The sequence below is a fragment of the Cetorhinus maximus genome, chromosome 14, assembly GCF_964194155.1.
Source record: "Cetorhinus maximus chromosome 14, sCetMax3.hap1.1, whole genome shotgun sequence".
NCBI lineage: Eukaryota > Metazoa > Chordata > Chondrichthyes > Lamniformes > Cetorhinidae > Cetorhinus > Cetorhinus maximus.
The window spans coordinates 84,069,506-84,087,390 of NC_135892.1; the positions used below are offsets into that span (position 1 = coordinate 84,069,506).

Consider the following 17,885-nt stretch of genomic DNA (forward strand, 5'->3'; position numbering starts at 1 on the left):
CTGGAACTTTGCTGACCCCACAGCCTCCAAACCCATCTCCACTGGCCTGGGAACATTTAGCCCAATGTTACAGATCAATGATTTCTCATCAGTAATAGGATAAATTAGAGATGTTAATAGATTTTAAGGAAGTGAAAGGAGGAAGGTGGGAAAAAGAACAAAAGGGGAAGGTCTGTGATAAGGTGGAAGACAGGAGAGATTAAATGACAAAGGATTCCTGGTGCAAGGCCAAAGGGAATGGTAATGGAGCAAGTAAATAAACAAAAGAGGCTAGGTTTTATGCTCCTCCACTAGCAGTTTTGAAGGCGGTGGGGGCGGGGGGGGGCTCGTAAAATCCAGTGGGTGGCCTTCCTGCCACTTCTTCACCCACCCCCAATTTACAGGGGGTGTGGGAGGCATGGGCCCACCCTTGGGGCGAGGCCCACGCCATGCAGGATGCTCGGCAGCTTCAGCTGCACAGGCTGGTGTCAGGTGAGGTGGGGGTGGGGTACCTCCTTTGGAGGACCCCTGGGCCCATTTGGAGGCATCCCCACCCCTCCCACCCAGGTCATCCTCCTCTTTAACCCACCTCCGGCCTTTGGAACCCAGCCTTCACCCACCCCTGAATGAATCATTTGCCGCGACCCCCATACTTACCTGCCAGTCAGGGCCCCTCAGCATTGGAAACTGCTTGTAGTCCCAGCAGTGGCTCCAGGTGACGTTCCTGGGACAGCAGAGCTGCTGGCCAATCAGATTGACCGGCAGCTCTCTAAGGTGGGACTTCCTCCCTTAAATCAATTAACACTACTCCCAGTGTTAAGTTGCTGCGGGGCATCTGTCAGGATCGTGGGCGGGCTCATCCCGACCTTTTAGCTGGGGGCTGGGGGCATGGTTGGGAACCACAGAGCCCCACAAAATCCAGGCCAAGATGTGTCTACAGGAAGTGTGAATAGCAGAATCACGAACGTCTGCTATCCAAAATCAAAAAGAGAGAAAAACAAGAGAGAGCAACCAAAACTGGAAAAGGAAACAAAATGGGGACAGAGGATACGATCTGCAATTGTTGAACTCAATGTTATGTCTGGAAGGCTGTAACATGCCCAGTCAAGCTTTTGTTGATGTTCATTGGAACACTGCAGGTGGCCAAGGACGGAAAGGTCAGAGTAGGAGCAAAGTAGAGAGCTAAAACTTGTGACTGTGAGCATGGAGGCACATTGAATATACTGTCAAGATGTTTATCCTCCTTGCTATGCTCCCAAGAGTACAGAAGAAAAAAATCCAGCGAATAAAAAATAATGAATTTGTGCATGGTAATTTATTTTTATTCCTAGCACTATATAAAGCCATATTAGAAACATGGTAAGTGATGTATCTCTAGTTTGCTATGACATTAACGATTGGAAGGACACAGCTTAGCAGTCCTCATTTACATTAAAAGAAAATTCTGTCATGAACTTGGACTGACCAATTTTTTTTTATACAGATTCTAGAGATCACTTTGCTGACAGCCAGTTACATCAATGGGTTCCAGCATCAAAAAGGGACGGTCCACCACATGTCACTTCCATCTTCACTTTGTGTCCACATGGGAGGACACAAATTAAAGGACATGGGGAGTCAACCATTACTTTCATACTCCAGGCCAACTAAAGAACCAACCTTGTTGTAATACTGGTAGTATTAAAACCTAATGATATTTGCTACATAAAGTTACGTCATAATGTTACCCTTATCTGTGCTGAAAAAAGGTTTGTTGGCAGCTCATGCAGAAATTTACTGCACCTGAAATTTTAATCGATATAATTGAAATCCCATTGTTTCCTGCAGGATAATGGCAGTAGTTCAAGCAAATTAACAACAAATTATTTGCATTTGTTTGTCTAATAATCAGAGCTCTGGTTCTCCTGGACAGAGGGCTATATAACAGTAAGTCCCATGCTTTTTGTGTTACCTCTGTGTAATAGTTTACAACCTTAATTTAAACAATCAAGAGGCTGGCTCTACCTAAATGCATAACTTCCACTAAGATTAAAACCATATTGTTTATAATATTTTGTACAAAAATATCATTGTATTTTGATAGTCAGGTCATGCAACCAATTGAGGCACAACTTCCTCGTAGTCACAAAGGCGGTTTTTGCCCCTTTACTGATTTACTTGTATCTAATAATCCTTCAAGCAATATATTTTAAAATTTCTACATTTTTATCCCAAGCCATGAAGTCTACCTTTATTTAACAATTTATTTATATTAGTGAATAATTGTGTAAATTCCATTATAATCCCCTCCAACACCCCCACCACTACCTTAGTTACAAACTGTAGGAAACAGGAAAGTGCAGAAAGCATTCTCTAGCATTCCACTAAGTTAAATGTCATATTCAAGCACAAAGGTATCAGAAACAAAAGAAAGGAAAATCAGAATGGACAAAACTTTGCCCAAAGCGCAAGAATTGTAGATTTTGTAAGGCACGAGATAGTACAGATGAGAAAGATATTTCATTTAATTTCATCCATCCAAAAAGGCCCTGTAATACCCCCACCAAAGAATCCAGTCATTTCTTAATGAGTCCAGAATTTTAACCTCCACTGTTCTGCCTAGAAGTCTTTCCAACTGTTGATCAATGTGTGTGAAGAAGAACTTCCCAACATCAATACAGTATTGAATTTTGCTAGTTTTATCAGACTGTCACAGTTTAATTTGAAGCTGTCCTACAGGGCTACCTTTTTTATAACCAATATAAAGGAAGTCCTCGATAAGGAGACTTCCCATTCATTTTTCAAGGCTAAAAAGTCCAAGTTTCTCCAGTCTTTCCTTAGTTCTCTGAGGCTAGAAATCAGTGTCAATACCTCCTCTCTGAACAGTCCCCAGGACTTGATTGTCTCCTTTTTATCTTAATAAGCAGTGGTTAAGATTTGGGGTCTGTCCCAAGCAATATAATTTGAGTATGGCTTTTTTCAACTTGTACAACTCTGCTATACCGTTCATGCTCTGTTTGATTTGTTGATTAATGGTCTGCCAAATGAAATATATTGAGTGTTTATTCTCCTCAAACATCTAGATTTCTTTCATGTTACCTTTGGTTACTTGAACACTGTTGATGGACTAATTATATTACCAATGTTTTCTTTCCATGTGAAGTACATTAAACTTCATCTACCATATTTTCCCACTTACATAGTTTAACTCTTTTTGTGTACAATCGCTTGCAACTGTATTTTCAAACTCCCACCTGCCTAGCCTTTGTCCTTTCTTTATCATGATATTTCCACAGCCAAAAATCTGTTCAACCAGTCCTTTACCTCCACCTTTGATCCCTTTATGCCCTTACACCTTACTATCTTACATCCTGGTTATTCCCAGTGATATCCGCCTCAGTTCTGTTCTTTCAAGTCCAAGAACATATCTGGCTACTATTGGTTAAGCTACATGTCACTAAATCTGGCTAGAGCACAGCAAACACTACCAGGTCCCACTGTCCTCTGCTAAGACTGCCTACTATTCCAGAATCATCTGTACAGCAAAGATAATCTCTATCTTCTTTTCTCTACCATCAACCATCTCAAACTTCCAACTCTCACCAAACCCCTACCCCATCAGCTCCCTCCACCCTTACTGCAACAAGTTTGAGCAGCTCATGAACTTCACTAAGATTGAGACCATTCAATCAGCTGCTTTTGCTGCTTCCTCTCTTCCTGTTGCCCACCTAACCAAACCTCTCCCCAGGCTCATCCTACTCTGCTCTGCTTGGGTCTTTGTCTAGTTTCTCTCTCTCTTCCCTCATGCCCACTCCAAGTTCATCTTGCCCATGAGACCCACCTACTTCCCACTAAACTTCTAAATGCTCAAACTTCCTTCCTGACATCTATGCAACCTGACAGTTTAAATGTTTCTGTCTCCTCAGTCACTCTCCCTCACTTTAAAAATTGTAATTACAATTTCCAAAAAAAAAACTTCCCTCAACCCTTCTGTTCTTACAAACTACTGCCCCATCTCCAAGCTCCCATTATCCCAAGTTTATTGTTGTATTTATTTCTTCTATGCCAACATCTGTTGGCCTGAATGTAATTGCCCCAGAAGAAATTGTTATAAAATGGAGGATTTCTCCTGAACACTACGTATGACAAAATTCTAGCATGTTGGGTGAGAACTTGGGCTCATTAGTACCCACTGTTTTAGTGCCAGATGTTAGTCTTAGAGCTCCAAACTGTCATTTGCAGCACATGCATGTACTTGGTTGAAATGTGTTAGGCACCTTATTGATGAAGGTGTCAGTGCACACACAGTGAATGCCTAATGGAAGTATGCAGAGAAGGCAGATCACGATGTCAGTTAGCGTGCAATACTAATTTAATGTCAGTGGTGCCATTTTGGAGTTCATAGCTCCAGCCAATGATCTCCCTTAACCTTGCACAACTAAACATACAGGAAGGAACCATTACCCAGCTCCCCACCTCCAACCCCCAATAGTGTTATATGAAGGCATCATCAACTACTTACACGTTAGCTGCTGGTCGATTTCTTCTGGCTGTTGCAGCCATGTTTGGTCTTTCCTATAGCTGTTTCAAGTTGCAAAAGTCTACAGTGAGTAGGGAGTGACCTGGCAGGTGCTGAGGAACTTTTTGTCGACTTAAAGACTTTTGCACAAACTGGTTGATCCCAGACATAGGTATCAGTAGGCATTTCACTTGGAATACAGCATGACTTGGATAATGAACAGAGGCCACGCAAAGTAGGACAAGCTGCTGAAAGAGGAAGGAGGAGAAGGTAGAGAAGGGCTCTCAACAAGAGGTCATATCTGCTGTTTGAATTTCAGTAAGAACATCCTCACTGAAAACTGCCACTTGCTGCAGCCACAAATGCAAGTTCAGAGCAGAACAAGGACCACATTGCTAATGGCTGTGAAATTGACCGTGGTGATGACTTTTATGCACCTGGCTTCCAGGCTGGAGCTATTTCAAACACCTCACAGTTTACAACCAATTGTACCATAAATGAGGTCACCAAGACACACTATTTAAAAAATGAACTATATTTCATTCTCTCTTGCCAAAGAAAAGCAGCTGGAGCAGTATACAGCTTCACTGGGATTTCAGGCCTCCCCATAGTGTAGGGTACCATTGACTGTATGCACATCAGTTTGCAGGCACCACATGTCAATGATTCGCCAACATCTAGCCGGTGTGTAACCATACTCAGCGCATCATGCGTTTCAATGACCGATACCTTGGTAGCAGGCAGTAGCAGTCATGATGCCTTCATTCTGTTGCAGTCTGTTGTGCCAACTGCTTGTGGTCACTACAGTAAACTAGAGGGTGGCTACTGGACAATAAGGGCTATTCACTGACATCAGAGCTGGTGACTCTGGTGTGCAACCCACACAAATGTGCACAGCAGAAATACAATGAAAGCCATTCTGCCACATAAAATGTGATAGCGTAGACCATTGGCGTGCTGAAACATCACTTCTGTCGCCTGGACCACTCTGGAGGAACTCTGCAGTACTTGGCAGATCAGGTGTCAAGGTTCATGGGAATTCTGCTGCATGCTGCAGAATCTCACCATCACAAAGGGACAGCCCTTGCCACCAACTATTCAGTGAGCAGCTGAAGAAAAAGAGGAGAAAGAAGGAGAAGAGGAAGAAGAGCACAAGGAAGGAAGGAGGCAACCTAGACAGCTACTTTCTGCCTGGGCTCTACGTGATTAACTAATTTTCATGCAATACCAATAACTCAACCTCAATTCCCCATACACTAACTGTCCCACACCTTACCTTACCTTTCCTGTCATTGATCACCAAAGAGTTGCTTGATCAAAATAAGAAAATAAAAGCTACCATTAAATAAACATTCCAAACCAAATTTCTAAATGAAATAGTGCCATATTGCATTCATACATAAAATATTCAACTTTGTGCATTCTTTTAGTCCCTGTCTTCTGTGTGCCTTTGTCTGTCCTAGTGCTCCTATGCAGTGCTATCCAGTGGCTGCAACATGTTGGAAGGCTGTTGATTTTCAGTGGAGTAGACTGTAGATGGCCTTGGAGTACGACCCCAAGCTGCTCTGATGATTATAGACTACACCATCTCGGCATGGGCAGTGGCAGTCTAGACCATTTGGCTGACATGCAACAGAAAAAGCACTGGCAGAGATGGGGAGGCAAATGCTGTTTTTGTGAGACAAGACAGCAAGTTCATAATCCATGAAGCCATTTTCACTCCTCTGCATCCCAGTAATCAAACAGAGGACAGAATGTTGGATCACTGTGACACTCTGCAAGTTCCTTTGCTCATTACAATCCAAATCAGTGATGGCAATAGTCTGAGCTTTCATGACAAGAAACTAACCGCAATCTGATCTTCCATTGCAGCATTCAGATGTTATGCTGCAATGGAAAATGAACATCGACCATCAGATGTTGCAACATGGTTAAGTCCACAAGTGTGCAAATGGATTTGTCCATCATTTCCATGCTGGAAAGATGGCCTCCTAACTCAGTACAAAGCTCTGTGGCAATTAGGTGCTGAACTCCACCATGCTCCTTGACATTGACTGCAGGCTTTCTGGAAGGATTCTCAATGCATTAAGTATTTTGTGGTGCATATCCATTTGCATTTTTCTGTCAGCTGCCCATCTGCGTCTTCTGCAGCAGAGAATCACCCTGCTACAAGTTGGCACTTGAGCTATCATTGCCCTCTAACCTGGCTGCAGACACTCAAGCCCATTGTCTCATCACATGCAGAACCCCCTCTATCTTCTAGGAGACACGCAGTGTCAGTATCTGAGCTGGTGAGCTGCGAGTGTGATATCAAGTAACAATGCTGAGTCTTCATCATCATTCTCATCTTAGTGTTCCTTCACTATCTGGCCTGCATGAACCTGGGTATCTTAACAGAAAAAGGCACAGGAACTTGGGGAAAATATGAGGTACATGCTTACACCAAATGCAGCTTGTAAATCAGCAGAGTATGGGATGAGGGACAAATGGGATGTAAGAAGGAGAATTAGGTGTGAGGGTACTGTCACCTTTGATGGTTTCAGCCCCACTCCTGACCATAGCCTCTGCAATGGGTATCCCAATAATGGCCAGTGTCATGGAGATTAGGACATACAGGCACACATCTAACAACCTTGGAGCCTCTGCTCTCCTGTGGTGACTTCCTCATTCGTTCCCAGTTCAGTTTCTGTTCAACTATGACTTACATCACTTACTCAGCCACATTGCACCTCCCTCTTTAAGAGGGGAGGCTAGCTATAAGCAGTGCAGACCAGTTTTAAATGGTTCCAGCCACTCACAATATTGGCCCACTGCTGATGCATCCAGCAATGAACAGCATGATTAGCATTGGCTAGATGCAGAGATCATGGAAATAAATAGGCAACACGAAATTAATGTGCTGCCTGCCTTGCAATAAACAGATGTGGGGTAATAGCACATCATGATCCCTGCTCCCGATTCTAGGAGCCACCCAATATAGCCACAATTCTTTATAAGAAGTTTTATGATTTTGTCACACATAGAAAACAGGAATTCTCCCCTAGCTATTATTTGTAATAATGGTTATAAGTTAGTACATGTAGACTGCTCTTTCAAATGAACCCCAAATAGCTGTGCTTCAGCTAATTCTTCCTCAGCATACCTAATATATTGTGTTCACGTCAAGTATTCTAAATATTGTCCCCTGGAACACATCAGGCCCATGTGGCATGAGCAAACCTCTTGATTATTGTTTCTAAAGATCTGAAAAAAAAATTATCAACTAAATATTAGTTAAGCAGCTGTCCATGTTTATGTCCCATTACCAGTGTTGGATCCTTGAATATAAAGTGAGAAGTATTATACCATTATATCATGTCAAAAGATGGTGAGGTTCACATTGCACTGTATTATGTTGTATTTAAGTCTGTGTACATACAGGTTTTAAAAAGATGAAAAATAAATATGCCACAACTTCAGGGTAAAATAGTATACCATTATTGTCTTATATTTCCATATCTACTACAACCATCAACAGAATTAATTCAAAATAGAAACTGAATTGAAAGCTCTGTTGGAATTGAAGCAGGAACTCTTTCCAACAAGTAAAGCGAATCAAAATTCAACATAATCATGGTATTCTGATGTGTTCTGGAGCATGTTTTTAGAGGCATCTTGCCAGTTGCATATCATTCTCTTTAATGAAGCGTATGCCAAGAAAGGTTACATAATAGCAGCCAACTTGTTTTCTATAGTGTTGTAATAATAATTCTCAGGGGCTTTTTAGGAGTCAAAACGTTGTTGAGAGTTTAACATTATAACTAGGCCCTGTTCATTTAAGAAAAATATTAAGTTATATTAAATAATTTTGTTCATACAACTACAAATCACAATCCGATGCTAATGCTGTCTTCCGTCCCATGACTCAGTGCGTGAAGTAAAAGCAAGAATTGTTTGGTAGTAAAAAAGTTAATTCAGACAGGTTATTCTACAGCATAGAAATCCATTAGTCAGCAAGTCAGAAGATTTGTGTTTCTGAGTAAACAATTGAACAATTCAAACATTTGAATCCAACCCAGCAACTCCATTGGCCTAACTTTCATTCATAAAAATCTATTATACTGAAGGATAATGTCACAACTCTGCCCACAAAGTTACTCTTTCATCATGACTGCTTGTGGATAATTACAGTGGTATAGGAGATGTTTATGGTATGATTTTTCTATTACTATCTTTTCAGCAATAAAATTTTATGAATCATTTCTGATTATCTGTTTTCCTAAGTTATTTCCTCTTTACGATCTTGCCTTTTCCTATTTATCAATACTTATTTTCAGTGCTCCTGTGAGCTTTTCTCCTAAACTCCAAATATACTTTCCTCCATGCTGTTCCTTCTCCCCATATCTGCGTGTGTGCAAATTAAGACTCGTTGCACCATTTCCTATTTGGTTCCTCAAATCTTTGCAACTTCATGCCTCCTTCACTTTTTTGGGCTTTTAAAACCCAACATTTGCGTCACCGGATCAGTACTTCCTGACTTCCCTCATCTCTTCTTGAACTAGAAATTTCTGCACTCATAGTCAGTGGGTGGAAAAGTCCAGCCCCTATTCCCTTCAATTTACGGTTCAGTCCCTTCACCTGGGTTTCTTGACCAAAAAGGTCCTTGCATCGGCTTGTGTCATTATATCCTGTACTGTATCTGACCACATAAATTTGTTCTTAAATTTCAGCATTCTTGCAGATATATGTCCATCTCCATTTAAGTAATTAATCAATATAACATTAGCTGTATTGCTGAAAATCTGGTCCATGCGTCAACTTTCCTGTAAGTGGAAAATATTTTCTAACTACCATTCTCACTGAGGTTTGCTAATTTAGTCCTCTTTGTTGCTGCAATCTAAGTTTTGGTGTACTCTGTAACTCCAGTAACTGTTCAGAATTCAGACAATAGTACGTTGTTTACACTGCCTTGCTGAAACTTAGATTCTGTTACCTAAAAGAGAGCTCTGCACACTTGTGCTTATGTGCATGCACAGGATTTCGTTCCTAGTATTTACACTTGAATATGCCAACGAGAGCATTTTCACTGTAAACATCTTTAAATTAATACATTTCCAAAGAAGAATATTGGACTAGAAAAGTTAAAAATGTTTCTCTCTCCACAGACACTGCCAGATCTGCTGAGTTTTTTCAGAATTTTTCTGCTTTTATCTTTAAATTAATTGCAGGTTAAGTGTCCAGCAGGTTCAAGGGACAAAGCACTTTTAAACAAATCTGGTTTAACACAGCAATGCATTTAACTTTCATTTAATGTGAAACAAAAGCAATGTGAGACTCGACATCCCAGGGATTATGACTGGACCTTTAATTCCAAATATACACTTCAATTTTAGCACTGGTGCACACTAATGTTAAATTGTAATGTAAGTACATTCTTAAATAATTTGCTTGTATCCATATGATCCATGCCTCTCATAATTTCAAAGATCTGAACCACCTTAGTTTCTTCAATTAAAGCAATTCTTAAAGTCTCATTTCATAAAAAGTCTTGTTTGTTTGGTTTCATAATCCTAGTTGTTACAAAGGTTTGAAATTACAAGCATTTGAATAACTTTTTACAGTTTATAATAAAATACCATTTGGGATGCATTTGCCAAGCTCATAACAATTTACACTGACTTGATAGCCTAGTCCTTTTCTATTTCTTCTTCACTTAGCATAAATAATATTTATTATGTTTACATATTTCACATTTAATACAAATATATCTGTATCCAGATTTGTGCATCTTAACAGTTACATGTTTCTATAATTTTGTATTTTCCTTACAATGTGCTGTTATTTTAAGATAGAATTTGCCCCCTTTGTAAATGAATAATTAGCATAAGGAGGAATTTTGATATTTTAATGTCAAACAATTTTGACATGTTTTATAAGATTTGTATATTATGTTAAGTTTGATGTGTCATGGTGTTCCATGCACATCATAATGCACATAAAATATTAATATTCACTGTTTCATAGTCCTAAAACCTGAGATCATATAACTATTTCATTATAATTTGTTCACTTAAATGAATGTTATTTTCAATGATTTGTTATAAACATAGTTAATTGTAATAACGAAATAAATACGAGATGGTCTGGCATACATCTCCACACAGTTGTATTGTCTTAATATGTACCATGCTATTAAAACCTGTTTAGTCATTATCCTATTTAATACACAGCCAATGTTCAATTATTTATTTTGCTATATATTTGAATGAAAATACAAACTGGTCATTTCACTGAGTTACTTAACACTTAATAAACAATGCACTTCTGAGTTTAGAATGGTTTGCACTTGTCTTTAACATGCTATTAATTAAAATGTACACAGTGACAAAATACAATTCAAGCAGTCTTGTATATCACATGGTTTAAAAAAAGAATTACCACCTCAAAAACATCACACACTGTACAACAGATGATACTTAACAATGATTTGTGCATATTTGGTAAAGATCTGTGTAATCATGATCCATAAGTTTGGTAAATTCTACAACTATTAAGACAGGGGATCTGATTTTCAACAATATTTTCACTGGTATTCAAACCAGCATCATTTCCTTTGCTAAAGGCAAAATACTGCAGATCCTGGAAATCTGAAACAAAAACAAAAAGTGCTGGAAAAACTCTGCAGGCCTGACAGCATCTGTGGAGAGAAAGACAGAGTTAATGTTTCGAGTCTCTATGACTCTTCTTCAGAACTAAAGAGAATTAAAAATATGGTGAAATAGTTACTGTTTAAGGAGGAGTGGGACAGATGAAGCTGGATAGAAGGCCAGTGATAGGTGGAGGCAAAGGAGAGATTGCAAACGATATCATAAACTAAAGGTCGAAAGGGTGTTGATGGTGGTGATATTGGCTAAAGCAGGTGCTAATGGTGACATTAAGAGTGGAAAACAGAATGAGCAAGGTGACAGACAACCCTAGTGGGGGTGGGGTGGGGTGGGAGGAGTGGACAGTGTTGGGACAAAAGAGAACAAAATAGGCTAAAAGGTGGGGATGAATCCATGAATAAAAATGGAAATAAATATAAATCATAAAAATATGTGGAGGAAAAACATATATATATATCAAAATTTAAAAATATATATTTGAAAAAAGGGGTGAGGATGGAGGAGAGAGTTCATGGTCTGAAGTTGTTGAACTCAATGTTAAGTCCAGGGGGCTGTAAACTGCCTTATCGGAAGATGAGGTGCTGTTCCTCCATTTTGCGCTGAGCTTCACTGGAACATTGCAGCAGGCCAAGGATGGGCATGAGAGCAGGGTGGTGTGTTGAAATGGCGAGCGACAGGGAGGTCTGGGTCATGCTTGCGGACAGACGGAAGGTGTTCTGCAAAACGGTCACCCAGTCTACGTTTGGTGTCTCCAATGTAGAGGAGACCGCATAGGGAGCAACGAGTGCAGTAGACCAAATTGAGGGAAGCACAAATGAAGCTCTGCTTCACCTGAAAGGAGTGTTTGGGCCCTGGGACAGTGAGGAGGGGGGGAAGTAAAGGGGCAGGTGTTGCACCTTCTGCGATTGCTTGGGAAGGTGCTGTGGAAGGGGGTTGAGGTGTTGGGGGTGATGGAGGAGTGGGCCAGGGTGTCCGGCAGGGAACGGACCCTACAGAATGCCAACGAGGGGGGTGAAGGGAAGATGTGTTTGGTGATGGCATCATGCTGGAGTTGGCAGAAATGGCGGAGGATGATCCTTTGAATGCGGAAGCTGGTGGGGTGATAAGTGAGGACAAGGGGTACCCTATCATGGTTCTGGGAGGGAGAGGAAGGTGTGAGGGCAGAGCACAGGAGATGGGTTGGACATGGTTGAGGGCCCTGTCAACCACCGTGGGTGGGAAACCTCGGTTAAGGAAGAAGGAAGACATGTCAGAAGCACTGTTTTGGAAAGTGGCATCATCGGAACAAATGTGACGGAGGTGAAGGAACTGAGAGAATGGGATGGAGTCCTTACAGGAAGCAGGGTGTGAGAAGTTGTAGTTGAGGTAGCTGCGGGAGTTGGTGGGCTTGTAATGAATATTGGTGGACAGTCTATCACCAGAAATTGAGGCAGTGAGGTCAAGGAAGGGAAGGGAAATATCAGTGATGGACCATGTGAAAATGATGGAGGGGTGGAAATTGGAAGCAAAATTAATAAATTTTTCCATCGGCGTGACATCAGCCGTCTCAATTTCTCTGCTCCTCTCACCCACTCTAACCTGTCTCCTTCTGAATTTGCCACACTCCATTCTCTCAGATCCAACCATGACTTTGTTTCAAACCTGCCGACAAGGGTGGTGCTGTTGTCTGGTGTACTGACCTCTACCTCACAGAGGCTGATCGCCAACTTGCAGACACTTCCTCCTACCTCCGCCTGGACCATGACCCCACCACCGAACGTCAAGCCATTGTTTCTAGGACTGTCACTGACCTCATCTTCTCTGGAGATCTTCCCTCCACAGCTTCCAACCTCATAGTCTCCCAACCTCGGCCGGCCCGTTTCTAACTCCTCCCCAAAATCCACAAACAGGACTGTCCCAGTAAATCGATCATGTCAGCCTGTTCCTGCCCCACGGAACTCATTTCTTCCTATCTTGACTCCGTTCTCTCTCCCCTTGTCCAATCTCTTCCCACCTACATCCACAATTCTTCTGATGCCCTACGTATCAACAATTTGCAGTTCCCTGGCCCCAACCGCCTCCTCTTCACCATGGATGTCCAATTCCTCTACACCTCCATCCCCACCAGGATGGTCTGAGGGCTCTCCGCTTCTTTTTTGAACAGAGGCCCAAACAATCCCCACCACCACTCTCCTCCGTCTGGCTGAACTTGTTCTCTCACTGAACAATTTCTCCTTAAATTTGTCTCACTTCCTCCAAATAAAAGGTGTGGCTATGGGTATCCTCATGGGCCCCAGGTATGCCTGTCTCTTTATAGGGTATGTGGAACATTCCTTGTTCCAGTCCTACTTAGGCCCCCTCCCACAACTTTTTCTCCAGTACAACGATGACTGTTTTAGTGCCACTTCATGCTTTCGTATGGACCTGGAAAAATTTATTAATTTTGCTTCCAATTTTCACTCCTCCATCACTTTCACATAGTCCATCACTGACACTTCCCTTACCTTCCTTGACCCCTCCGGCTCAAATTCTGGTGATAGACTGTCCACCAATATTCATTACAAGCCCACCAATTCCCACAGCTACAACTCCTCATGCCCTACTTCCTGTAAGGACTCCATCCCATTTTCTCAGTTCCGTCGCATTTGTTCCAATGACGCCACTTTCCAAAACAGTGCTTCTGACATGCCTTCTGTTAGGGGGAAATAAAGGAACACAGTAATGGTTAAAGGACTTGACTTAAAATATCCCAGCATGCAAAACCATAATTGCTAAGTAATTAACATTTAAAGTTCAGGCTGGGACAAAGAGAATGCTGAACCTTGCACATTCTCAGGGCTTGCGAGCATCAGCAAGGCCACATTGGACGAAGAAGAATGTAAATATGTTAGAAGAGTTAAACTGGAGTCAGGGAATGGCAATAACATAGATTAAGTGTGCTCTTCAACAGATAGGGGAAGAACAGATGGTCCCAGCTTAGATAGGAAGGCAGGTCTCTGCCTGGGTGTAGGTGGGGCCAGATGATGCATGTACCTTTGTACCAGAGACTTGTCTGTTTAATGTAAACCTATATGTTGACAAGATTGAAATCTGGGAACTGTTCTTATACGTGACCAATAATGTATAAATATGATGAACACTTGCAGTTTAGCAGAGTACTGTCTCAAGCTGCATTGAGATGGTGCCCTCCTTGCAATTGCTCGAATAAATGATCGTAACCTGTACCTGAGTCTCCTGTGGTCCGTTCATCAAAGACACCACAACATCTTCCTTCTTCCTTAATCAAAGTTTCCCACCCACGGTAGTTGACAGGGCCCTCAACCGTGTCCGACCCATCTCCCACACCTCTGCCCTCAAACCTTCCTCTCCCTCCCAAAACCATGATAGGGTCCCCCTTGTGCTCACTTTTCATCCTACCAGTCTCCACACTCAAAGGATCATCCTCCACCATTTCTGCCAACTTCAGCATGATGCCACCACCAAACACATCTTCCCTTCACCCCCCCCACCCCCCGTCAACATTCCGTAGGGACCGTTCCCTCCGGGACACCCTGGTCCACTCCTCCATCACCCCCAACACCTCAATCCCCTCCCACAGCACCTTCCTGTACAATTGCGGAAGGTGCAACACCTGCCTCTTTACTTCCCCCCTCCTCACCGTCCAAGGGCCCAAACACTCCTTTCAAGCGAAGCAGCACTTCACCTGCACTTCCCTCAATTTGGTCTACTGCATTCGCTGCTCCCAATGCGGTCTCCTCTACATTGGGTGACTGCTTTGCAGAACACCTTCGGTCTGTCCACAAGCATGACCCAGACCTTACTGTCGCTTGCCATTTCAACACATGACCCTGCTCTCATGCCCACATGTCTGTCCTTGGCCTACTGCAATGTTCTAGTGAAGCTCAAAGCAAACTGGAGGAACAGCATCTCATCTTCTGATAAGGCACTTTACAGCCTTCCGGACTTAACATTGAGTTCAACAACTTCAGACCATGAACTCTCTCCTTCCTCACCCCTTTTTGATCCCTTTTTTTCAAATATTTATTTTTAAATTTTTACATATATATTTTTTCCCACCTATTTTTATTATTTATATTTTATATTTATTTCCATTTTTATTCATGGTTTTATCCCCACCTTTTAGCATATTTCATTCTCTTTTCCCACCACCACCCCTCCCCCCACCCCACCCCCATTCGGGCCATCTGTTACTTGCTCATCCTGCTTTCTACTCTTAATGTCACCATTAGCACCTCCTTTAGCCAGTACTGTCACCATCAACACCACTTGGACCTTTTGTTTATGACATCTTTTGCAATCTCTCCTTTGCCTCCACCTATCACTGGCCTTCTGTCCAACTTCACCTGTCCCGCCCCCCCCTTTAAACAGCATATATTTCACCATATTTTTACTTCTCTTTAGTTCTGAAGAAGAGTCATAAAGATTCGAAACGTTACCTCTGACTTTCTCTCCACAGATGCTGTCAGACCTGCTGAGTTTTTCCAGCACTTTTTGTCTTTGGTTCATCCCCGTTGCCATAGGTTTCAAACATGTATCTTGCCAATTTTCCTGCCTTTAGATTGGTCACTTAATTTGAAAGTAACAATCTTTAATAATTTTTGGCCTTCTAACTCTTAAAGCTCTTCAAACATTACTGAATGAAAATGCCTTTAGCTAGCTAGAACATAAATCAGAACTTGACGTTAACATACAAGTGACTGATTAGCCTATTTTGAGTAGTGTGTGTGATATTGTGGACCATACGATAAACAAGATTGCTTTTAAATATAATGCATCAATCTAATTATACCTAATCTCAAAAATAAATATGATGATGAAAGTTTAAAGATGATAAGCAAACTCCGAATACTACTAAAAATTGAGCAGAAAGTTGATCTGTTGCCCTGAACAAAAACGGGGCCAGGCTTTCATCTGGGGAGCAGAGAGGAAGTGGGACTTTTGTCTGATTAGTGGAGAAATGGCTAATCCCAAGAACCTGAGCAGAGGCAGACAAAAGCTACAGGTAGGTGTCCAGCATTCATAAGTGTAGGAGAGCTAATGAGTAGGAGAGACTGGAAATGCCAACGCCCGGCTGTGAAGATGTTGGATATAGTTTTAGGGTTTGTAAGGGTTATTGTGTGGGATTGTGTATATAGCATCATCCATAATGATGATGTAGGAGGGGGTAGTCCACTCACCCACAGAGAATGCACAGTGAAAAAGTTAGACTGGACCAGAAAAAACATGAAAATCAGGGTGATCATTCATCACTCTGTAGTACTTCTTCGAAAGTGTAAAATGAAAATCTGGTGACCGCATACTCTGTTCAAATAGTACATTCATCCAACAATGGTGACCTTCTGAAATATACATCTACACCTATCCATCCACCAAAAGTGGTCATCAAGGATGCTAAGTCAAAGAAGTCAAAAACTAGACATGGAACCAAGCCAGGCAATGTTCACAATTTCTACGTGGGAAAAAGGTGAATGTATTGATAAACAAGGTCTGCCAGATTTTGAAGGAAACCAAGACATTGAGCAGGTGAATTCCTCACAGCTTCCCATCCTACCCAAAGAATTACTTCCAGGGTTAGAATTCCAGGACTATCCAAGAGTTCAAGAATGAGAGACTGCATTGAGTCATCACTCCAGAAGTAAGTAAGGACAGAAAAAAAAAACAAATAAAGGAGAGAGGGCAAACTCAAGATGCAAGGAGATGGAGCATATGAATTTCAGGAGAGGGATAAACCTGCAAAATCAAATAAAGAGAGAGGAAAATGTGACTGGGGAAAGTGTCCTGATCCAGTATTCGGATCAAGGGAAAGAAAGAGTAATAGACCATAGAGTTGGCAATCAACAGAGATCTTATTTAGTGTATACCCCAGAAGGTACTATAAGTAGAAACTGGAGGAATCTTATTTATATTCATCAAAGGTGACAATTAATCATACATTTGGAAGAATCAGACATTGAATCATAAGTTAATAAAGAACCAGATACCAGAACTCTTAATGAAGACCATCCAAATCAAGAAAAAGGAGTTCAAGGAGAAATTAATTGTTTGTTAGTGCAGAATTTGAGTATTGCTGAAAAAAGAGACATTTTGTTTTTGTTGAAGTTTTTCTTCTTGCACTCACCAGGACAATTCTCAAGATTACCAAATATAACCGGTGCCTTTTTTACTTGCCAACCAATCAGCACTTCCTTCTCACACAGTATAAATTGTTGTTCCCTTTACATTTGGTATTCTTGCGAATTGTCCTGATGAGTGCAAGAAGAAAAACTTCAAAAAAAACAAAATGTCTCTTTTTTCAGCAATACAGTAAAGTGCAAATGCCTAAATAAAAACAAAATGTTGCGGATGCTGGAAATCTGAAATTAAAACAGAAAATGCTGGAAAAGCTCAGCAGTTCTGGCTGCATCTGTGGAGAGAGAAACAGATTTAACAGGCGGAATCATCTTTAACGGGTGGAATCATCCCAGATTTGCACTAAGTGCGATAACAGGCGGGTAAAATGTTTTACCCACCGGCCGCAATGGTGGCTTTTCACGCTGTATCGTCCCAAACCCTCCACTTTATTTATGCATTCCTGGGAAACACACCGAACTCCGATTTGCTTGCCATGCCGTCACCTCGTCACCTCATCACAGCAGGCACCCCATTTAAAATACAGGTACACTCAGTGCTTCCAGTCCAGGACTGCAACAAAGAAGACATGGCCCCGAAAGGCAAAAAGACTGCAGCTCTCAAGCACCCTTTGGATGCCGTGGAGGCCCACTGTG

General features: G+C 41.6%; 1 protein-coding gene across 3 annotated transcripts in view; it reads left to right on the plus strand.

Annotated features, from left to right (window-relative positions):
* plekhh2 (pleckstrin homology domain containing, family H (with MyTH4 domain) member 2) overlaps positions 1-10,685 on the plus strand; it is a 159,231-nt gene extending 148,546 nt beyond the window's left edge. For all 3 annotated transcript variants that reach the window (XM_078557164.1, XM_078557165.1, XM_078557166.1), the window contains one exon: positions 1,463-10,685. In XM_078557164.1, the coding sequence (XP_078413290.1) occupies positions 1,463-1,648 (186 nt within the window). In that variant the 3' untranslated portion in view covers positions 1,649-10,685. The remainder of the gene's footprint in view (positions 1-1,462) is intronic.
* The last annotated feature ends 7,200 nt before the right edge of the window (positions 10,686-17,885 follow it).